The sequence below is a fragment of the Engraulis encrasicolus genome, unplaced genomic scaffold (genome assembly GCF_034702125.1).
Source record: "Engraulis encrasicolus isolate BLACKSEA-1 unplaced genomic scaffold, IST_EnEncr_1.0 scaffold_305_np1212, whole genome shotgun sequence".
In the NCBI taxonomy this organism is placed as follows: Eukaryota; Metazoa; Chordata; class Actinopteri; order Clupeiformes; family Engraulidae; genus Engraulis; species Engraulis encrasicolus.
The window spans coordinates 25752-50790 of record NW_026945594.1 but is presented as its reverse complement, the minus strand read 5'-3'; the positions used below and the strand labels follow the sequence as shown (position 1 = coordinate 50790).

Below are 25039 nucleotides of genomic sequence, written 5' to 3'. Positions count from 1 at the left end.
CATGGGCTGTGAAAGCCAAAACTTTTGACTGGGCTGTAGTCACGTCAAGTCAAGAGTACTTTATTGTCTCTCTCTCCCTCTGTTCACACACACACACACACACACACACACACACACACACACACACACACACACACACACACACACACACACACACACACACACACACACATTGTGCAATAACTGTAATGTAGCCTACTGACTATAATGGACTGATCAAAGCTATTTTCCGATCCACCTCGCTCGCATTCCCCCTTTGATCACACATAGAACCTAGGCCTACTCTGTACCTCAGAATTAAGGATGACCAATGGTGTTCTTGTTGACTTCACTTCGCAAGCGATTTGTGTTGTGTGCGTTCAAAATATGTAGCCTGATTATTTGGACTAGACAACAAACGTCGCATGCACGACATGCAGCCACTTCACCGGCGGTGCAGCAGTAAGGTTGTCTGTGCCTCGGTTAAAGTCAAATATGCGAGGCACACGTTGTAGCCTCTAGCACAGTTTTGCACAAAAGCTAAAATAGTAATTCTTGCGTGCCAAAAATGAGTGGTCTTACGATGCAAATCCAAACCTTAAAAATGCACTGCCATCATATGTGAAATCCGGAGCACATATCCCTTACGGAAGGAAAATATATTTTTGAATATATGAAATGAAAATATATTATAATATACTACAATATATTGTTTGCCAATATATCATTTTATATTGTACAGCAGTATATTGCACAATATAAAGTGATATATTTTGCGGTATACGAGAATATAGACATTATTGCCGTTTTCGTATATTGACTTATGTATTGCATTATACTGTGAAATATATTGTTGGATATATGGAATTATATCCCATATAGTATATGACTTATTGATAAATCATATATTGATTTATGTATTGTATTATACTGTACAATATATTGTTGCATATATTGAATTATACCCCATAGTATATGGCTTATTGATGAATCATATATTGATTTATGTATTGCATTATACTGTACAGTATATTACTGCATATATGGAATTATACCCCATAATATATGGCTTATTGATGAATCATATACTGATTAATGTATTGCATTATACTGTACAGTATATTACTGCATATATTGAATTATATCCCATAATATATGGCTTATTGATGAATCATATATTGATTTATGTATTGCATTATACTGTAAAGTATACTGTTGCATATATTGGATTATATCCCATAGTATATGGCTTTTTGCATTACACTACACAATATACTGTAACGTACTTTATACAAGGCATTTATGAAGTAATGTAATTACAACAATGACCAAACATCAATTCAATTCATTCAACTGTTGACATTGGTTTATTAAAAACATGAAACCAACCGACCCTTTAACACCACCGCTCACACATGCAGAGACAGAGGGGCAGACAGGCAGGGAAACGACTTGACAACGACACCGGCCAACAGGCCAAATGCTGGTGAAACTTGCCTGTGGCCAGTAACAATTTCAGTCTCCCACTTTGGCCAGTAACTTGTACTTAATGAAAAAGCAGAAATATTCTAAAAAAAAAACCCCAAATAAAACAAAACAAAAAAACTCAAATAAAACAAAAAGAAAACAAAACAAAAACTGTGGCTGTGGACGGTAAGCGAAACACCTCACATAAAGCACTGGCACACATGCACGCGTGCACACACACGCGCACACACACAAACACATACGCGTGCCCGCGCCCACACACACACACCCGCGCGCGCGCGCGCACACACACACACACACCTTCAGATATATTTTTAAAAAAAGAAAAGAAAGTGAAGGTGAATTCAGGGGCAGACCGCCCGCAGCCTTAGTCACTCAAGGTCAACAAGAGGGCTCATAGGCCTGTCCATGGACTTCTTTTTCCTCTTGGTGAAGCAGTTCACAGATTCTTTTATTTAGCGACATCCGGATCTCCCCCATCCTCGCACCTGGATGTGCCTGAGCAACAGCATCTGCAAAAGTAAAGTAAAAAGAATGTTAACTCTCTAACCCATTGAAACTTGAAGGGTATGCCACTAGTTTGGGGCCAAATACACCGTTGGTTCATGAAGGGTTTTATTTTTCATGTTAAGCATTGTGTTACATTCTCATACTCCTTCCTTTCAATAGTCTGAAACAAGTGCCCAACATTGCCCAGCTTTGTAAACCCAGGTCAATGATTTTAACCACATTTAGCCCAATGAACCCTTGAATGTAACATGTTACATCAGCAAGTTTCACACATTCAATGTGCAGTTAATAATGTAGCTCAAGTAAACTCTAAATCTGGATGTCCTAACCCACTGCCCCTGACCCATCCAGTCCAGACACCGCACACCCACACAGCTCAGTACCCCCCCCCCCCCCCCCCCACACCCAGTACCCCCCCCCCCCCCCCCCCCCCCCCCCCCCCCCCCACAGCTCAGTACCCCCCCCCACACACACACACACACACACACACACCGTCCTACAACCAACCACACCTTCACCCTGCAATAAATAACTAGGTTACATCCATTCCATAATTAACATAAAAATAATAAAAACAGGGATACATTCATGTCTACATATCCCCCTCCCAACTTTTACCCTAGCTTCCATCCCCACCAGCAGTACCAACACTAGCTGCAGAGGTCCATTTTGTCCCACTCAATCTCTCTTATTCCCGGTTTATTCAGTAGCCTGATTGAATGAGGTATAAAGGATTTTTTGAAACGATTATATTTGCACAAAGGGAGTCTGAACCTCCTCCCAAAGTTCAGATAGATGTATTCCCCATTTAGTGCATGATCACCAGTGAGTGAGCATAGTAAAGGCACAGTATTGCTTACCATTTCAAGTACTGGAATGCACACCAGTCCATGTGACTATTTTTTCCTCCAGACCATCGCTGCATACCTCTTCAGCAACCTCTGCAAAAAAAAGTTAAAAGAGCAACAGAAAATTAACATTCACTCACACACTTAACCTTAAATAGGCACAAGGATACCCACCAAGCTCATCACTTCTATATCATTGTCAGAATTGTGAGCTAAATCTGGGGGGGGGGGGGAGTTCGGTAGACTGGTGGAACTACAGCATTCTAGCTCGCAGTGGCAGAGCATCGTACTGGCACTCTGTGTCTCGTCCCGACAACAGGGAAGATAAGACATTGAAATAGCAGCAGCCAGCAACGTTAACAGTTGCACGTATGTTCTTGGCACGAAGGCACTCTTTTATGAAGATGATGAAGCGAAGGAAGACTTAAACTCATGCATGTAACTGGCGAGAATGAATTCCGATGAACAAGAATGACTCGCAACATGACTCAATGAATGCAATTGCTGTGAGCAAAGCAAACTCCGAACTATCACAGAGTAGCCGAAGACAACGACGTGTAGGCTACCGTTTTGAAATTCACCAATTTGACGACAAGGCTTCGTTAACCTCTAACAATAGCTCTACAAGAACGGGACAGTGCAGTTAGTTCGTGAGCAAGTTACTCAAAAAAACCTATTGATGTTACCACAATGGGAAAACCGAAGCAGCAACAGCTATGCTTTACCAAAAATAATGCAGGACATTGCCTCGTTTTACTATACTGTAGTGCCCATTTTTTAAGCAAGTTAGCGATGTGCATTTAGATCTTGTCGCACTTCACTTCTGCTTTGATTCCCTTGCGTTAGCCGAGTAAGCTAGGCGGCTAATTAACTGAGGCCTGGCTTTCTAGGCTGACGTTGGGGCTCAGCAGTATTAGCCAGATAGATGTTGCTAACGTTCTCTGACAAGCCAAATAAAGTGGGCTCACCTGAAATTGACCACTACAACCATATAATATCGACCCAAGTATTACGTTTACGTTTTCAAGATGTGTAGAACCAGACTTACTGTCAATGAGAACTACACACCATTTCGACAACGCAAATATCGCTAGTAGTAAGCTTACAATAGCTTGGTAGCGCGGGAAATTCAAAAAAATAACGTATTTCTAGTCCTTGGGGGAAAAATGAACAAACATCCAACTTCGATAACCACTTGGCTAAACTTTGCACATCAACCACTGTAGACGTTTCAGACTATATGCTTGTGTATTTATGTTAACAAATTAACAAACTTCTCTTTATAACTTACCTCGAGGCGGCTGGTTGGTTTGTGTCACTGTGGTGGGGAGTCTGGCTGGCGACAGTGTGGAGCTAAAATCCGGACCGCGCTCGAGCCGAGACGGCTCTCTCGCCACTTTTAGCTTCAGGTTGTGACGACGTGACGTAGGCGCGTCATACGTGATATGAGAGCTGAGATGATTCAATCAGAGACTCCTGTATATTGATCAATATATTATTATATATGGCCATATATGGTCCACCTAAAATGACTTTATAATGTCGAGTAAATGTCCAATGTCGTGCAAAATGTGCTTGCTGAACTAAAAACATCAAGAAATACAGACTGAATAGTGGAATACAGTTTTGTTTTGCCAGCCATATATTTTAAAATATATGGATCAATATATAGTAATATGTTGTTCAATAATATATTGCTATATATTTTCAAATATATGAGCGTGTTTGTGATATATTGTGATATATTTTCTAATGTATTGCAGTATAAATTGTAGTATATTGCAGTATATTTTCCTTCCGTAAGGGATGCCTAACGGGATGAGGATTTAGCTTGACTCGCTCCATTTATGACTACTCAATGCGTTGTGATACATAGCACAGATGAAAACTCCAAATCGTGACCTTGTAGGAGTTTCGACTGAAGGTGTTTTCATGTCCGACACAGATGTTCACGCTCGGATAGAGATGATTACATTGCATAACGCCATAAATGCACGACTCCTGGAGTTGTCCGATTATGCAACGCAATCGCTATCCAAGCACGACCATGTGTCAAAAACTGCCTGCGGACTTCTAGGTGAAAATCGACAATTTCCCCGACTTGCTGACAAACCAAATAGCCGAGACACTATCATACACCGCATGGATTAAGTCCACCTCACGTTTGACATCCTGAAGACAGTCTCACACAAGTTTGTTTCCACACCGCGTCTCCGACTAAATCGACCTGCTTATAATGAAGTGGTTGCAAATGCTTGCAAAGCAATGCTCTACGTATTCTGTGCAGGCAGGGAGGTCCGCGCGCTCTAGACTAGACAACCGCTTGATGAAAAGGGTGCCTTGCTTTCCAGTTTTTGGCTTGGGACTAATACTAGCTATTACCGATGCCTTTCAATGACCGCGCCAAACATTGTAATTTTCACAGTGAAAATGGTTCAGAGGAATACAAATCTGATGCACAACCTCAGAAATCTTGCACCTACCGTCTTTCAGAAAGACATGCAATGTCGGCTCTGTCACTCGAACAAACTTCTGTTCCGACTTGTAACGTACTTTCACCAGCATTATTGTGCAATTCTGCAAGTAGAAAAGATTGTATTTGCTTCAGTGTCATGCTTCGTCCGGAGATTCCCCTCCCCGCTAACGCTGCTAATTCTTGGCAGCACGCTGGCACTGCTGTATTATGACAAGTCATTTTTAAGATCCCATACCTTAAAAGTAGCCTTTATGAAATACTTCACACATCATTTTACACTCACGTTAGGCTATAATAGTGAAACGAATGGGCTGATACCAGCTAGGTCTATATATTAGCTAGGTTGCTAGCTAACGTTATTTTTTTTTAGCGCGAAAAACATCTCTAGCCAAAATGACAAATCTGAAGTACACATTGTCCAAATAATTGTACCACTAATTAGGCTAACATTTTTCTGTGGTGATCCAATTGTCACTATTTAAATGTAAAGAGCACAGTAACAAACTCTGAAAACTCACCTTGAGGTACTTTGTAATCCAACGAACCACCACCACCGCATAGCTGAAGTAAATCCATCCAACTGAAACATCCGGGGATTTAGGGGCGTGGTAAATATGAACTCTCCTCAGAGTAAATGGGCTACAACTCTGATGTTCCACTCTGACTCTAGGAGCAGCTGAACACTGACTAGAGTTAAATTAACACTTGAAGTGTCATTTTTAACACTGTATATTTCAACACTGCATTTTTAACACTACTAATTTTACTGTGTACATTTGGTGGCAAAGTAGGGCTGCACGATTATGGGGAAAAATCATAATCACGATTATACTTTAAGCACAAGCATACAGGCACAAAAGCACACATGCGCGCATGCACGCACGCGCGCGCGCACGCACACACACACACACACACACACACATGGCCGTAGGCATGTTTGAGGCCAGCAAGGTCTAGACCTTGATAATTCCATCAGATGTTTTCTTTTTTTTAAATGCCCTGCTATTTTAACGCCTAATATGACCAACTGAAATAAACATACACAACTCAAAACCTCTGAAACGCCCTTTGCAATTATGTGCTGTGTTCTATTTTTGCCTTCGTGTTTTTGCGAATGAACAATATTAATTAATAGCGCAAGTGGAGCGACTCGTGGGAGAGAACGAAACTCAGTCAACATCGCAAGTGATTCGCCATGTTCATGACGGCATATTGCTTAACGGAAATTACAATGCATTCTGGTTAGAAAAAAGCATCGAAATGGCAAAGTGTGCGAGTGCGTGTGCGCTGCGCAGCCTGCACAGTAATGTGCCATCACAAACGTGACCATTAAGCCCGCGCAGTGCTGGGCGCTTGAGACGTCCCTATCAACAGAAAGCCAACCGCTTTACAACATATAGACCTAAAGCTCATGCATAATAAGTAGACTATGATATCTTTGACAACGTTAGGAAGCCATTTGAGTCATTATTTGTAACAAGTTGTCATTGGGTTGTAGTGGAGAAAGACTGATTGCAGCTGCTGCTTAAAATATTAATATTAAAAACACAGGGTCGGGTAAGCATAGAATATCTGTGAAAGGTAATTTGATTGTAAATTGGAAAGCCTGTGATAAACGTTGATAGTTAGAGAAAAAACAAAGTCATTAATGGTGATGCCCTTGCAGATGACGAGTAGAAAGTGTTGCCTACTCCAAAATAGCTGGTTTGCACCAGAGATAACTATCCCCAATGTGCCTTTGGAGGAAAACAGCTGAAGTACAGTTCTCAGTGGGAGGAAAAAAATATGAATGGCTGAGCTACTTGCCATCTGAGGATGCAGGTTATTTGCCACTTGCCTCTGCTGCCTCTGCTCTAGCTTCTTACAAAGGGCTTTACTGACTGGAAGAATGTTGTTTAAAAGAGGCATGATACCAAAGCATACCGTAGCCATTCAAAGGGACTGAACAGGCTGAATTGGCTGAAGACGTAGCCTATACATTACATATTTATTATACATGCAATGTACACTACATATTTACATATTTCACATTAGGCTTATACAAATACATAGGGGCCTATAGTATATAGGCCTACTGTATATCAAGTCAAGTCAAGTCGGTTTTATTGTCAATTTCTTTACATGCACTGGTCATACAAAGAATTGAAATTACATTTCTTACTTTCCCATGCAGACATAGACATAGACTTTGTGTGGTGTGGTGTGGTGTAGGTGTGGACATAGACAATTAGACATAGACAGTATACAATACCCTTACAGACATATAAAGTGCAAGACTACAACAGCAGACATACATAGAACATATATTAAGAAGAGATATTGTTGTGGATTTCCAGTTATGTCTTATTGTGACGATTCTGACATAATGATAGTAGCATAAATATTAAAAATATTTTGCTAAATTTTCTCACACGATATTTTCCTGCACAGATCCTCCCAAAGCTGCAGTGTCTGTAGGGCCTCCTCAGGGTCCATACTACCCTGGAGATCAAGTCACTCTCAGGTGTGACATAGGAGGGACCTCTCAGGCCTCCTGGGAGACATATAACTGGTACAAAAATAATGACAACATTCCTGATGAGACCATTCAGACCATCACCAACTCTCTCCCTAATAATGCTGGTGTGTATCAGTTTAAATGTCAGGGACGTAGCGAAAATAGACCAAATAATTCCCTCATCAGTGACCCTCTCAGTATTACTGTTAAAGGTGAGTACAGTCTGATTACTGTATTATGTGCGAATGCCTGTTATGCAGTGATTTCTGCTTTCTGTGTATCTCATGACAATGTGGATGCTACAGGATATGAACAGTTGTGTAAGAGCTGATGTGAAATATAATGTTGTCTCTTATCATTTATATTCAACAGCTCTCCCCACAGCTGAGGTGGTGGTAGTGTTCCCTCAGTCCCCCTTCTACCCTGGAGAGAAAGTCACTCTGACATGTGACGTAGCAGGGTATCAGGACCGGTCACATTACATATGGTACAATGGCAATAACCAGATACATAATAAGAACAACAAGACTATCACCATCTCTCTTCCTAATGAAGCTGGCCAGTACACATGTGCAGGTTGCTTAAATGATCAAACAACATGCTCTCACCGAAGTGGCCCTGCCCCTATCAGTGCTACAGGTAAAATACAGCAGACTTTATTGTTATGATAAATTGTTGTGAGATAAATCAACATCTACTGTATATACAGTGACTGTAGAGCCCCAAAAGTCCAGTTTACCGGGGAGGTATTTACTAAAAAGAGATTATGAGATAGATTGCGTTTTTGTCATACAGTATATTACAGTACAGTAATATGTTAAAAACAGATCATGTTTTTGACTAGTAGAAATACAAATTAACCATTGTCTTTATAATTACTGTACATGTAGGCTACATGTGTACACTGTATATAGATTTCTTACACAACTCCCCAAACAGATAGTATCTGTCTACCCATCTTGCACTAACGATTAGAGTTTGTATCTGATACTTTGCCATAGGGCTGCACAATTAATCGAAAATAATCGAAAATCGTGAAAAGAATTATGAAATCGAAGTCGTGATTTCGATCGTGATTTTATCGTGGCAATAGTAACCTACCTTTGAGAGCGTCCTTGAAGCCAGGACATACTGACAGGCTGGTGTTTCTGGCCAGAAATCTGTCCACCTAAGTTTCATGCTATTGCCTTTACATTATTATTACAATTCATTCTATTTTGCTCATCCCGTATATAATTCATCCTTGGTTGTATTTCATCTTGTTATAATTTTCAAAAAAATCTGCAAAAAATCAATAATCATGATTACGATTTTGACCAAATTAATCGTGATTATGATTTTTTCCCATAATCGTGCAGCCCTACTTTGCCACCAAATGTACATTTACAGCAAATGTGGTTGGTTTTGTAGCATAATGGTGTCTCATGTCACTTATGTCCACAGCTCTCCCCACAGCTGAGGTGGTTGTTGTGTCCCCTCGGTCCCCCTTCTACCCTGGAGACACAGTCACTCTTAGGTGTGCCATAGCTGGGTACCAGGACAGGTCACATTACAGATGGTACAATAGCAATAACGTGATACCCAATAAGAACAGCGAGACTATCTCCATCTCTCTTCCTAATGAAGCTGGCCAGTACACATGTGACGGCCGTATAAGTGATCGTCAAATATACTCTCATCAAAGTGGCCCTGCCACCATCAGTACCACAGGTAAATTACAGTAGGCTTAGTGGTGATGATACATTTGTTTATGATAAATCAACGGTTTTGTATCTACAGTGACTGTATACAAGGGAGTTAGTCACTAAAAAGAGACTATGAGATTGTTTTCTTGTAAATGGTAAATGGGCTGCATTTATATAGTGCCTTTCCACTCCTTCGAGCACTCAAAGTGCTTGTCATACATTTTTCATACATACATAGGCCTATGTATATTACTGTGCAATAATGTGTTAGACTGATATCATGTTTTTGACTGGTAGAAATGGAAATTAATAATTGCATTTATAGGTAGACCTACTCTATGTATATATGCATATTACTTCTATGATCGCAACTCTTCTTACAGCTAGTAATATAGTCTATCTATCCATTTGGCATTAAAGGGGTATGCAACTATAGTTAAAATCATTGGCTGAGGTTTATAAAGGTGGTAAAGTGTCTTATTTTTCATGTAAGCCTTTGTCTTGCTTCAAGACAAGTTAAAAGAGGGAGTATGTAGCTAAGCTAGTGAAAGTCAATGGATCACTGTAGCATGTAGCATGCTACACGGATGCATTGACTTTCACTAGCTTAGCGACATGCTTTCTCTTTTAACTTGTCTTGAAGCAAGACAACGGCTTACATGAAAAATAAGACACTTTACCACCTTTATAAACCCTGACCAACGATTTCAACTGTATTAAGCCCCAACATAGTTGCGTACCCCTTTAACGATAAAGGTGTTTATCTGATCATTTCCCACCAAATTAACATTTACAGCAAATGTGGTTGGTTTTGTAGCATAATGGTGTCTCATGTCACTTATATCCACAGCTCTCCCCACAGCTGAGGTGATAGTGTCCCCTCAGTCCCCCTACTACTCTGGAGAGACAGTCACTCTTAGATGTGCCATAGCTGAGTACCAGGACCGATCACAGTTTACTAGATGGTACAAAGACAATAACCTGATATCGAATAGGAACAGCAAGACTATCACCATCTCTCTTCCTAATGAAGCTGGCCAGTACACATGTGACGGCCGCATAAGTGATCGACCAACATACTCCCTGAGAAGTGGCCCTGCCACTATCAGTACTACAGGTAAAATACAGTAGGCTTAATGGTGATGATACATTTTTTGTGATAAATCAATGGCTTTATATCTACAGTGACTGTAGAGCCCCAAGAGTCGAGTATACTGGGGAGTTAGTTACTAAAAAGAGACTAGATTGTTTTGTCATACAGTATATTACAGTATGGTATGGTCAAATCAGATCATGTTTTTGACCAGTAGAAATACAAATTAACCATTGTCTTTATATTTACTGTATATGTTAGGGATGCAAACGATTAATCGATTAATCAACTTTAATCGATCAATGCGTTAATCGATTAAAAAACATTAATCGCAATTAATCGACAATTCAACTGACAAGAGACCCAGGTGAAATGGGCACGTGAAGAGGGGTGTGTGTGAATAGTGGGAGTATTTAAATCACCTATGTATTAAAGAATTGAAATAGAATCATTTGAATGTGGTATTTTATCAAAAAAAAAATATTTTTTTTTTTATTTAGTAGTTTTTTTTTTGAGAAACATTGAGATTTTGAGGGGGAAATGCCACTTATCAATTAATCGTAAGTCGATCGATAAGGCTATCAACTAATGATTAATGAATTAATCGATAATTTGCATCCCTAGTATATGTACATGTGTATAGTATAGACATCTTCCACAACTCCCCAAACATCTAGTAATAGTGCCTGTCTATCCATTTGGCACTAATGATTATGGTGTTTATCTGATACGTTTCCACAAAATGAACATTAACAGCGTATGTAGGTGGCATTTTAAAATACACTGGTGTCTCATGTCACTTATATCCACAGCTCTCCCCACAGCTGAGGTGATAGTGTCCCCTCAGTCCCCCTACTACTCTGGAGAGACAGTCACTCTTAGATGTGCCATAGCTGGGTATCAGGACCGATCACAGTTTACTAGATGGTACAAAGACAATAACCTGATGAATAGGAAGAACAGAAAGACTATCACCATCTCTCTTCCTAGTGAAGCTGGCCAGTACACATGTGAATGATCGATCAACATACTCTCTGCAAAGTGGCGCTGTCACTATCAGTAGTACAGGTAAAATACAGACTTTATTGTGATGATGAATTTGTGAGAGATAACTATATATCCATTGTATCACCCAAGACTGCAGACTGTTTACTGCAGATTTAACTAGACTGCCTGTGCAGTCGCCTTCGACTGCTTAAGGTATATCCCCGAAACGCAACGCTTCCAGTCCCCCATCATTCCTACCACTCCCGTCCACCTTATCATAAATACAAAATATTAAAGAAATATATTTAATATCTATACATAGATCAATGACGCGCATATGCTTGAAACCAAATGACTATTGTGAAAATGAAGCAAAAAATGGGGCAAATAACACTGTTTTAATGGTTCACTATTATAGTGAATATACCACATTAGGTACAGTGTAATAACCATTGTAACAATATTTAATACCATGTTATACCAGTGTAACACCATTTACCAATTTTGTATTACATCATATATTTTTGTGTAAGTGGTATTACATGGTATTGCATATTGTTACACTGGTATTACACTAGTATTACATGGTATTAAATATTGTACACTGGTTATTACACTGTACCTGGTATTGCATATTGTTACACTGGTATTACACTAGTATTAAATATTGTTACACTGTACCTAATATGGTAGATTCACTGAAAGTGATGAACTGTTAAAATAAGGTAGTACCGGGCAAATCAATCCACCCAGTCAGAAGTTATGGGCCAAATAAAAATTCCGCCATTTTGAAACTGTTGGCCTCCAAACTCGAATAAGTTCATGAACCTACCCTAGAGCATTAACACACCAAATCTGGGAGAAATCCATCCACCCAGTCAGAAGTTATGGGCCAAACAAAAATTCGGCCATCTTGAATTCAGCCATCTTGAAAGTGTTGAACTCCAAACTCGAATCAGTTCATGAACCTGCCCTAGAGCATTCACCCAAAAAATCTGGGACAAATCCAAACATCCGTTCAAAAGTTATCGCGTTAACACGAAAGACCTTACGCGGCGGCGGCGGCGGCGCACGCAAAACCATTACATCCCCGACGCTCCGCGTTTCGAGGATATAATTACCACTGTAAGACATGATGATGACAATGGCTGAACAATGACATATGATTTATAATCATACTGTTGATGCTGAAATCACATCATCTTTTTAATCAATTGAAATATCCATTGCCTTTATATGTGTTTTATACATTTCTTCCAGTAACCATCTGTAAATTGGGCAGTCATGATTAGGGTGTTCATCGAATAGACTACTTTATCACCAAAGGTGCAGTAAATACAGTATGGTTACTGCTGTAAAGTAATGGTCCCTTTATGTCAACAGCCTTTCCCGCAGCTGAAGTGGTGATACTGTCCCCTCAGTCCCCATACTACCCTGGAGAGACAGTCACTCTGGGGTGTGACATAGCTGAGCACCAGGACTGGTCTCAGTACATATGGTACAAAGGTGATAATCAAGTGCCCAATAAGAACAGCAAGACCATCACCATATCTCTTCCTAATGATGCTGGTCAGTACACATGTGAAGGACATAGAAAGAAACGACCACTGCAATCTCAGCAAAGTGGCTCTTCCACTATCAGTGCAACAGGTAAAACACCGTTTTGACCTTAATGTGATGATGAATTGGTGGGAGATAAATGAGCTGCTGTTGTATCATTGTTAAGTAATCTATACTCCCATTATCTGTTTATTCCCATAGCTCTGCCAACCCCTGCACTGTATGTAGAGCCAGACAGCATTGTTTTCGCTGGAGAGACAGTTAATCTGCAGTGTGGCATAGAGAATGAGGATATCTGGAAGTATAAGTGGTATAAAGACCAGAACATTCGATTAAGTGAGTCTGACAACACATACGCTATCACTGCTGATGAATCTCATAAGGGCAAATACTGGTGTCAAGGGGAGAGGAGAGACAGATCCACATCAACACGTACCAGCAGGGAAATAAATCTCAATGTCAGAGGTAGCTCACTCTTCACTTTCACTTTTTGTGTCTTTCTTGCATGTTTGCTGAGATGTGTCAAATTGCAGTAGGCCTATCTGATTAATGCTGTGTGATGTAGTGATGTAGTAGTAAATGTAGCTTAGTGTCATGTAGTAATACTGTATGACATATTGTGTGTAGTAGAAGTAACACCTTTATTGTGTGTAGTACAAGTAATACAGTTATTTCCATGAAATAAATGGCTAAATGAGTTCTCTGGCTGAAATCAGTAAATGTGCATCTGCTCTTTTCTCTCCACAGCTCTGCCCACAGCTACAGTGTCTGTAGTGTCTCCTCAGGGTCCATACTACCCTGGAGATCAAGTCACTCTCAGATGTGACATAGCAGAGCACACAGACTGGGATAAGTATTACTGGTATAGAGACTCTTCTTATATTGATTTAGTACGATATCAAAGCAGCAGCATCTCTCTACCTGATCAAATTGGGCAGCACCAGTTCACATGTGAAGGACGCAGAAGCAGTAGACCACACAAATCCCAACACAGCAAACCCACATCTGTCACAGTAACAGGTATTGGCAATGGTAACTTTATCTATTTGATATGTTTCATCATTCTGAAACGGCTTGGTTTGATGTCTTCCCTTCACCCCTTAGCTATGCCTGTACCTACATTGAAGATCCCAGTGAACCCGGTGTACCCTGGAGAAGCAGTCACTGTGACATGTGTCATAGAGTCATCAGGTGGCTGGACATATGGGTGGGGATATAAGCGCAGGTCATCAGATTACCTCAGGTCACTCGGAAAATCAGATATAAACACGTACAATATAGGCAGTGCTTATGAGTCTAATGGAGGACACTATGCATGCCTTGGAAGGAGGCAGAGCGGAAAATCAACAGGTTACAGCAAAACTACTTACCTGACAGTACAAGGTGAAGAATTTGATTTTACCTGGTTTATATATAGGCCTACATGATAATAATAATTAAGGTGTAAAGTTTATGAGGTGCAATACACTATGTTATCACAATCCATTGTATGGAAGCCTACTTACAAATCAAGACATATACAATATACAATATTTAGATTTTGATTATTTTGTTAAAGTATTAACCGTTTAATGGATGATTTGGAAGTAAGCGGGCTTGCAGAGCAAGTCACACACACAAACACATTCTTCACAGTCTGCTGAGTACTCATAAAAAATGTAGGCCCTCACCCCGAACCCTCTAGCGCCACCGGCAGAGCTGGCCATTAGGGGGTACTGCAGTTAGCAAAAGGGGTCACGCATCAAATTTGGAGGTACATTTCTGCTTGTGTAAATTCACTGTGCGTGCCTCTGGCCGTCTGCCTGGTGGCGACTTGTGGGTTTTCTGCTCGGCCCCGAATTGCTGCTTGTAGCTATATTTTTCAGTATAATTTTGGTCAAAAACACAATTTTAATACAACAATGGACACAAACATTGATTCTCTTTTAATCTTCCCCCATCTCCTCTGCAGACCTTCCAACACCTACAGTGTCTGTAAAGCCTGAGGGTCCTGTGTTCACTGGAGAGACAGTCACTATGACGTGTGTGATAGAGTCTCTTGGTGGCTGGACATATCAGTGGTATAAGGGGTCCAGCAGAGTCCCAGTGTCTGAGGGAAACACATTCACCATTACAAGTGCTGCTGAGTCTGATGAGGGCCAGTACTGGTGTCAGGGGAAGAGGAGACAACGACCCAAAACATCACAAAGGAGCAGTAGCATTACCCTTGATGTAAAAGGTAATCACAATCACACTCAGCTGAATTCTGTAATAAAAGCTTTTTTAAAGTCTAAAGTGATCTCACACACACACACACACACACACACAGACACACACACACACACACACACACACACACACACACACACACAAACACACAAATACAAACACTCAGAGAGAGAGAGAGAGAGAGAGAGAGGCAGAGAGATTGAGAGATTTTATGTACATAGACTGCTTTTTATGTAGTAGGCTACATAGGCCTATGTAACAGGTCAGCATGGATCATTATATGGCTTGAAGCAGTGTGTGGCACTGTGAACCCTTTTTAATATTTAACTGCCGATATCATATTAATTGTGCTTGCCAAAATCGTTGTCTGAGCTACGTTTCTTCCTGAGACCAATATGATCTGTGTGTGGTGAGGCTTTGGACTGAAATCACATGTTCTCATCGTTCCAGAATCAAAGCCCCAACTTACATTTACGAAGTCACAGCTATTCACCGGAGACTCTGTCACTCTGACGTGTAAACTGGGAATTCGCTCTGGATTGGAGTTCTACTGGTACAAAGACACCCAGACCAATACTCCTGTGGCCCAGACTTTCCTAAACTCCTACAGCATCAGCTCTGCTAAATTGTCTGATGGAGGGCAGTACTGGTGCAGAGCTGGGAGAGGATACCCAGTTTACTACACACAGTACAGCAATGAGGTGCTGCTAAATGTCACAGGTTAGTTTACCTTTGAAAACAACATTTAAAGAATGTGGAATTCTAACTGTACACATTTATGTCCACAAACTTACGTCAATTGATTGTTTGACTTACAAAATGTCCTGTGCTTTATGGTAACAAATTATGGTTATACTTCACTCTTATTTCTTTGTAACTGTATAAATTACCTCATTTTCATTCTGCAGAAAGACCAAGAGCTGTTTCTACCCTGAGGTTGAATTGGACCGAGTTTTTTAAGGGTGAAACAGTCTCCCTGAAATGCCATATAGAAGATGGGGGAAACAGTAAATGGAACTACGGCTGGTATCGTAATGGAATAGAGATTATACCCTTCCAATACAGGCCTTCTCAGGAGTACAACTTCAGCGCTTCTTGGTCATTGACTGGAAATTACTCTTGCAAAGGAGAAAACCAAAGAAACTTTGAAAAATCAAGTGCAAGTAGACCTGTTACTGTGGCGGTTTTAAAAGGTGCGCATGACTGTGTTTCTGTGATCATATACACCTGGAAGTGACCTACTGTGTAATCTTCCTTGTTACATATTTAATGTACAGTGTATGTGTCACAGGTAGGGAATGCGCGTTTCCAAGCGGCACCCCGTTTGATACCAAATACCCCGAGGAACAAACTGTACACCACAGACACACCAGGACAACGAATGAGTTCACAAGTTATATTTTATTAATTAAATAGCCTACCACTAAAAGTCTTTTTGGAGGAGAGGAAGCTAAAAGTTCTGTCAATGCGCACGGGCCCACTGTACCACTCAAAGTTCATGTCCTCAGTCCAGTGTGGGCCCATGCCTCAGGGTGGGGTAGACAGACCAGCGGCAGCCCAAAGTCCAGTTGACTGCATGTGCACGCTCCTCTGTCACGACCCCCTCTTCTTCGATGCAACTGCCAGCTGGAGGAACAGGGAAATGGATTAACCAGTGGGGTTGGTTTGAGCACAGACACAAGTGGGTGGCTACTGATCACAGCACACGTTTAAGTTCAAAGCACTGCACGAATTTCACTACAAACTGAGCAGAGGAAGACACAGCAAACTGGGAGCACTCTAGTGCAACCAAAGGAGTAGCCAACTCCACTTATGTACACTGGTAACCCCACATGGCAGTAAGTAGCCAACGTCTGTCCAAACGTGACTAGTCTCTAGGTGGGCAGTGCGGGGGCCATAGACAGGGCAAGAGTCAGAATCGATCCGAATGCGAGCAGGAGGGAGAGGGAGAGAGGCTGATCACAGCAAGCAATAGGAGAGGAGGGAGAGAGCGAGATGCACGAGTAGGGTGACCAGCTGTCCGGACTTTGGCCGGACGACCCCGCCCCTTTGCTATCCAACCTCCCGTCCTCAGAGAGTACCCGTAGACTCGTAGGTCGCTGACGCCCCTCCTCCTTGGGAAAAATAAGTTTCCTCACAGACCTCGAAAACACTGGCAGTCGGTCACGTTCAACGGCCGCCATGTTCCCACAGACGTTTCTCCAGACTGCGCACAAAAGAGATTTGCTGTATCTTATAATATTGAGAAAATCTGCTTGTCATTTGTGTCATCGCGGTCCGTAGCCTAAATTTGGTGTATGAATGATTAATGTGAGCGAAGGCCAGCTACATTGCACTCCATCCGAAAGTAAAATAATTATATTTTTCTAGATATCGCTGTGTGTCATTTTCCGGCGCTGGCAACACATTATCCATTAAAATAGAGCTGGAGTCTTTGCTGTGATTATGCCAAGCGCGTCCTCGGAGCAAGCTGTCACCTCTCATTCAAAAGACGCTCTAGTCTACAGTAATAGAGAATAGACCGTTTCTGCTATTATCACACTCATGTGATGATTGTTACCTTTTCGGGATAGTGGTTGAGCAAACTTGCTTTTTTTAAAAAAAAATAATAATAAAAAGTTTGAAGTGAAAATACAGGTAGGCCTACGGCCTTGCCTAGGCTATTAACTTGGAACACACATCGAAGCGAAAGTGTGAAAACTAGGTCTATGGGTGAACACCAACAACAAAGAAAACATCACTGTAGCCGTAACCGCGACTAAATCATGTCCATGTTGGCCCACAGACACTGAAAAACAGTCTTATAGGCTGCTGCAGCCAATTTCATTCAAGGATAAAAGACATAGGCCTAGGCTATATAAACGGAAAATGACTCAGGAAACGTCTGGCATCTTGTCATTTGCATGCCTACTGGCCTTAAGCTTGGGCTATCCAAAGGAACTAAAAAAAAATCACACCAAAAGAAAAATAATAAACAAACAAATAATAATAATAATAATAATAATAATAATACAAATCCAGACCAAAAAACAAAACAAAAGTGACAATCATGTCATTTGAATTTCAGCCTAAATGCTATTTCCAGGAAAATAAAACAGAAAAAAAAAAAGGTCTATGCTACTGAACAACATATAAGGCCTATGTAAACTTCATTTGCTCATCCATGCTCATCCTTCGTTCTGGTGATTTCTGGACTGCGATTTCACCTAGGGGAAAACCCACATAATTTCAATACATTTACAATAGTATTGTAAAGGCTGATGCCATAGCTAAAGAAATTTCAGACTAGGCCTACTTCTTGTACTTTTGACCGCTCTTCGCCGCCTCCAAACGTGCCTTGTTTGCCAGGAACTTGTCAAACATAGCTGTGCACTCCTCTGTAAGGTTGATGCAGACCTGGAGCTCTGCCTTCACAGTGTCCACCTCAAGACAATTTCTTTCATTGCGCCATGCTGTGGTCATGATGGAAAAGACCCATTCTGACTGTGCATTGCTGCAGGGAATGGACAACAGACAGGCACTGATGGTCTTCAATCTGTGCAGGGGTGCGTCGGTCTGGGAGAAGAGTTTTACATATCTTTGCTCTGTGCTCCAGGTCTCCACCTCTGGAGTGCTGCTGTGAAAGCTTTCCACAAAGGCATACTCTTCATGCAGGCCATCCATTTCTACCTCCAAACCACATGCCTTCACCGCTTCACAGAACTGATTGAAGGGGACTGAATGTTTCAAACCTAGCATGCTGGCCTACAGTAGAGTTAAGTAATTTTATTAATTCAGAGGGAAATGAAGCGTACATAAATGGTACACAAATACAGAGCATGTACAGAAGACTTTGCAGTAAACATCACCCCCCCCCCTCTCTCTCTCTCACACTCACACACACACACAGGGTGGAATCCTGGTAGGTAGGGTAGTGTTTTGCACAAAATAAGAACCTGGCTGTGGAAGCTGTGTTCAGAAAAGTCATATCTCTCTTGGAGATGTTTCAGCACCCTTTCATACACCACCAGGTAGTCGTCCTTGCATCTTTTCTTCACATTTGGAGTGAGCTCTTTCAGGTTGTTGTTGACTGAAAATCCAAAGTGGCTTTCCTGATGTCTCTTCTCCAGTTGTTTTTGTAAATTGCTCATGAGGTGGTACACAGACGTGATGCAAAAGAACTTGCCTTCAAGAGCCTGATTGCATTCACTGAAGAGCACCAATGCATAGCTGATGAATAAGAAATAAAGCTCATGCAGTGACTGCTCATCTCCAAAGCACTCCCACAGTACCTTTGGACAGGCATCTTCCCCCAGGGTCCTGAAGTAGCTTGTAACTGGTCCCCAGTACTTCAGGATCTTGTCAACAGATAGCTGCAAAGACAGCCAGCGTGTCATTACATGGCGCACAATGTTGCAGCTATCCATCTCCAGGAAAGCGCAAAACTCCTGCAGTTGCGCTGTCCTTGTGGCCGAGGTGCTGAAATGACTACGTCCTACGTTCTACGTCCACAGTCAACTTTGCTGTTGCAAACTTGGTGGTGTTGTGCAAAAGATGAGCAAGGCTGTTTGCAGACCGAATGTCCCCATTTGTGCTGTGGAGTTTTTGGAACACACTGTTGTGTTTCCCATAGTTAACGCTGGCATTATCCGCGGTGTAAGCCGACACCTTTTGGAGATCTAAACCAGCGGACTCCAGCTTGCTTATCAGCTATGTCGTTATACGTAGCAGCAGATGTTTCGTCGCTGTCGCTGTAGAAGTCCAACAGAACGTGCTGAACTCCTCGTTCGTAGTTGAAATAGCGCAGCACAATGGGAAAGCACTTGATTGCGCCCTTGTTAAAGGCATCCGACGCCAGAGAGAAATGCAGGCCGTTTTCGAGTATATACTCCAAGTGAGTGCGTGTGGAGTATGGGGCCAACACATTAGAGCATAGCGCTTGCGCTTTGGTTCTGCCCAACACCAAGCCTTTGGCCACTGCCGAATCACTAAATATACGCCTGTCCATTTTTGATGAACAGTCCAAACTTCTGTAGGAGTGGTGGTGCTTGATGGCGTGATACAATTTGGTGAGCTCAGCAGCAGCGGTTTTGTCATCAGTTGGTTGTTCGAAGGTAAATGTTGACGATGACTGTCCAGCACCGGGTCCAGCACTGTTGGCATTTTCTCTGTGGCGGGCTGTGTTGGCGTGTCTGTCTATTGCACCTTTTCCATGTCTTCCGACATTTATATCAATGCGGCAGAGCTTGCAATACACAAAATGCTCTCCCTTTTCGCTTTGGCCGACGAAGCGATGCTTTAAGCACCAAGCGTTGTTGAATGATGTTTTCCATTTCGGCATTTCTAAGATATTTTTTTATCAAAGAGAAGCGTGCAACATACAGACAAACAAACAAACCAGGGGTTTCAGTAGGCCTATTCTTTTGCAATGCGCGTGCAGCACAGGGGGGCTTAAATCAGTCAATGGCGTGTGCGCTTTTAGGAGTGACAAGAACTTCCATACAATCAGAGGCCGCAGAGGCTCCATCAGCTGCGTGCGCATCGCTTATGGTTGTATGGTCTAGCCCAGTGTTTCTCAACAGGGGTGCCAGGGCACCCTGGGGTGCCGCGGGCCCCCCTCAGGGCTGCCGCAGAGACATGGCTGATAAATAAATTATGTAATATAATACATATTTGTCTAAATTGATAAGTTAATGCTAGTCGGTGGAATCTTTCATCTGCCATCTACGCACAATAAAGTATAGGTCGCCCCAGTCAGCTGCATCTTCGAACGTAGGTCGTGTTAAGTCTCCAAATGTGTTACTTTTCTAAGCTTGTGTGGTATCGGATGCGATGCCATGTTACGGCTTGTTGGTTTGGGGTGCCTTGAAATTGTTCATGAATTGAAAGGGTGCCTCGCCTAAAAGAAGGTGCCTACAAGAAATACATGTAGGATTGTTTATCTGTGATCTTAACAGAATAGAGAGCGTTAATAAAAATGTGTGTGGATTTCTGACAACTGATGCAACGGACGTAAATGACACAATCGCTATGTGTTCATTTGTGAAATGCGTAACGGCCGTAAATGACACAAATTACATGCAGATTCTCCTGAAATTATAGGCTGCAGCAATACATTCTGCTATGCGAAGTCGGGAGTGAAATGGTGCCGCAGATCTCGGACACGCGTGACTGATTGCCAGTCTAGTTTCATCTACGTCTGTGGTCAATGACACGTTGATCGCATATCGAGGCCACAAGCACAAGACGAGTATGGAAGGCAAGACAAAGAGAGGGACACACGGACGTCGTAAACAGGTCGTAAAAAGGGACCGCTGGCCACCCTATGCACGAGAGCAGCAGATCAAGGAAGGGCTTCGGGTTTGAAGGCCGCAGCGACCAGGTGTGAGAAACTGAAACACTTATCTTGCAGGGGGGCGGCCGTCCTCGCCCCCTTCACATCCGTCGAGGCGAAACCATCCGATGCTCTAGTCACGGACCTTCTTCTGGCAACATGCCGTCCGCTTCTTCCGTAGACCACCGGGCCGCCTGGATCCCGATCCATAGGATCGTCACGTGTACCGTTCGTCTCACCACTCTGGTCCTGCCCGGATACCGGCTACAGGCGTCCCCCTCCAACCGCTGCATCTCGGCTGGCCATCTCTCGCAGGCCCGCTCTCCCCCTCTCACTGCTGCAGTCTTCTCTCCAGTCGTGTCTTTTCCTGTGGTCTTCATGCAACCTGTATAAATTACATTTCCCAACCCTCTGTGCACCAATCCCCCTCCCACCAGACACCTGTGATCAATTACACTCAATAAATGCCCATTAGTACAAATGGCTCTCCAACTACTGAAGCTGCCCTCTTGTTTACATTTTTCCCCCATTCTCAATTGTCCGGCACTAAAATACCACCCCAGAGAAACATTCACTTGCATTTTGGTTCCCATTCCTAATTAACTAGTCACCCCCGTGACATACGTATGCTGCTATTAAACAGTTCTAATATAACTTTTTTGCTATAATTTTCTATAATTGCTGTATTTGAGTATTATTCCAAAAATCCATGGGAGCAAGATGCCAGCTCTTGTAGGCCTAAAAGTGCACTGTGTAATAGGCTTAGTTTTAATTGTAGAAGTAGTTTTAGTTTAGTATTTCCTGAATTCATGCTGCCCATTCACAAATGTTACCTTGTCACAGATACTTACCACCACCATCAAATTTTAAGTGCAATGGTGAAGAATCTTTTTTTTTTACAACTCCTGGTTTCGGTTCATGATTCAGATCAACAGCAAAATGTATTCCACTGTACCTTAGGTTATTTCCAACAACTCCACATAGTTTCAGCCAAATCCGTTTGCAAGTTTCTTAGTTATCCTGTGGACAAACAGACAAACAAACAGACAAATAGACAAACAAACAAACATACAGAAAGACAAGCACACAGACAGACAGACAAATCAACGTGACCGAAAACATAACCTCCTTGGCGGAGTTAAATATGGTAATAGCCGGCAAAGTTTCAATGAGCAGCAGTTGCAATACCTACTCTGGCCACAGTCCCATGCAGTTCACCTTTAACCCACTGATGCTGGATGCTGCGTACCTGTATATGCTGCACAGAGCATTCAGGCCCTTGAGAGTTGATATCTTTGAATTGAAACTTATTCCATGTTTTTATGTGCTTTGAAGGCTGAGATATTTAGGTTTTTATAGGCTGAGGGCACCTTTTCTCTAAAAGGGCTCAGGCATTTTAGCAGCCGTTGTCACATGTGCCGCATGCTAGGCTAAAATGGATTAAGGCAGGTCAGTTTAAAACAGCAAATGTGACCACTGTAACAGCTTTCCTTTTGTTGTGTCTTATGAATCAAGCATTGTAACAGACAAAAAGCCAAGTTCAATCGGAATAGAAATAGTGTTGGATAATATTTGAACACTTATTTGTCTTTAACAGAGATGGCCAAGGCTGTAGTGAGTGTATCGTCACAGTCTTGGTTGAATGAAGGCAACTCTGTGAAACTTAGCTGCAAGGTGGAAAAGTCATCTGCTGGTTGGAGATTCAAATGGTTTAAAATAACTTTATACAATCTTGAAACCAACTATCAGTGGAATCAGCTTCTCCCAGACAGCAGCACAGGAGCTGGAGGCTCATACACTCTCAGGCCTGCTGCTCTCAGGCACACAGGGGTCTATGTGTGCAGAGCAGAGAGAGGAGAGCCGGCCTTTCAGACAGAGTTCAGCCAACCTCAGCCTCTCTGGGTCACAGGTGAGAAACACGTCATGTCCTTACAGTAGCACAGTATAGCAAATGGACATTACCCATCACTACAGGCTCACTTTTAGCAGAGTCTTATCTTTATGTGTTATACCATTCTTTGTGTCTGCCACAGGATCATCTCCAGATGCTTCTGTCATTAACCATTCAAACTGGACCCAGATCTTCACATATGAGCCTCTGTCACTGAGCTGTGGGGCTCAGGGCAAGTCCACTGGATGGAGCCTGATGCGGTTCACAGGCAGAGGGGGAGGATCAAGGTGTCCCCCTGGCTGGAGACAAGAAACTGGATCCACCTGCAGCACCAGCTCAGCATCTACATCTGACAGTGGAGTTTACTGGTGTCAATCTGAGTCTGGAGAGCAGAGCAATGCTGTAAACACCACTGTGCATGGTGAGTTCAGGGACACACAATTTAAAGGATTAGGAATATTTGTTGGATTGCTTCATGCTCTGTCATTTGTTTCTTACTAATTATTGTACTTTATTAGTATTTTCATGGGAGGCACTTTTATTTACCTCTAATCTAGAATGATTTTCTTAAATTATATACGTAGATCCCTTCAATTGTTCTTCACCCAAGTAGATGAATGTACTACAATTTGAACAACGTAATGAGCTGATTTTCTGTGTAGACGGTGATGTGATCCTGGAGAGTCCTGTCCATCCTGTGACTGAGGGAGATCCTCTGACTCTGCGCTGTAGATATCGCAATCAGCCATCAAACATCAGCGCTGACTTCTATAAAGATGGGACACTCCTCCACACCTCCAGCACAGGAGAGATGACCATCCCTGCAGTCTCAAAGTCACATGAGGGCCTCTACAAATGCAGCAACCCAGAGAGAGGAGAGTCACCAGAGAGCTGGATTACAGTGATGCCGAAAATGACAGGTTAGGAATTTTAGTGGCTTTTTGCTGGTTAAATGCTTATCAAAGTCATATGATTGTTTTTAGCCTTTTATTATTTAATCACATCCTTAAAAATGTTTCTGTTATCATCAGGATCATATTCAGGGTCCTCTATCTCCACGGTGGCAGTTGGTGTTCTGGTAGGCTTGGTCATAGCCTCAGCTTTGGTCATTTTACTTGTCCTGCTTTATCACAAACGGAAATCTAAAGGTAAGAAAAATGAATAATTTGAAAAAAGTCAATGGTTTAAGGTCTAGAAGATACAGTATATTTCACTATTATGCACGCTTGAGAGGATAATACTTACTTCTGTTTTTAGGTTCTACGACACCAAATCTGTAAGTTTGATATTCATTCTCTCTCTCTCTCTTTCTCTCTCTATCTATGCGTGTGTGAGCAGTCTGCACACACTCAGTTCCCCCTTTTTATTATGAATATGTTTCTTTCCCCCTCTAGTGGCCATCAGAGCAATGGTAACAATGGACAACCAGCTACAGCATCAGGTAAAAGAGTTCAGACTGAGCATTTAAAATAATTTATGGTAAGTTATGATAAGCTTCATGTTA

At 42.0% G+C, this 25039-nt stretch overlaps 1 protein-coding gene and 1 long non-coding RNA gene across 2 annotated transcripts; one reads left to right on the top strand and one right to left on the bottom strand.

Annotated features, from left to right (window-relative positions):
- Window positions 1–1318: 1318 nt before the first annotated feature.
- On the bottom strand, window positions 1319–4216 carry LOC134443301 (uncharacterized). The gene is made up of 3 exons (XR_010033636.1): window positions 4117–4216; window positions 2838–2918; window positions 1319–1979 (listed from the first exon to the last, which is right to left on the bottom strand). It is a non-coding gene; the product is annotated as an uncharacterized LOC134443301 (long non-coding RNA).
- Window positions 4217–4706: 490 nt separating this feature from the next.
- On the top strand, window positions 4707–24700 carry LOC134443300 (Fc receptor-like protein 3). Its single transcript, XM_063193160.1, has 14 exons — window positions 4707–4902; window positions 7732–8010; window positions 8171–8368; window positions 9242–9508; window positions 10334–10600; window positions 11389–11586; window positions 12947–13213; window positions 13871–14143; window positions 15075–15341; window positions 15782–16051; window positions 23242–23553; window positions 23678–23956; window positions 24198–24455; window positions 24567–24700. The coding sequence occupies exons 1-14, from the start codon at window positions 4707–4709 to the stop codon at window positions 24698–24700; spliced, it is 3465 nt and encodes a 1154-aa protein (XP_063049230.1).
- Window positions 24701–25039: the final 339 nt, after the last annotated feature.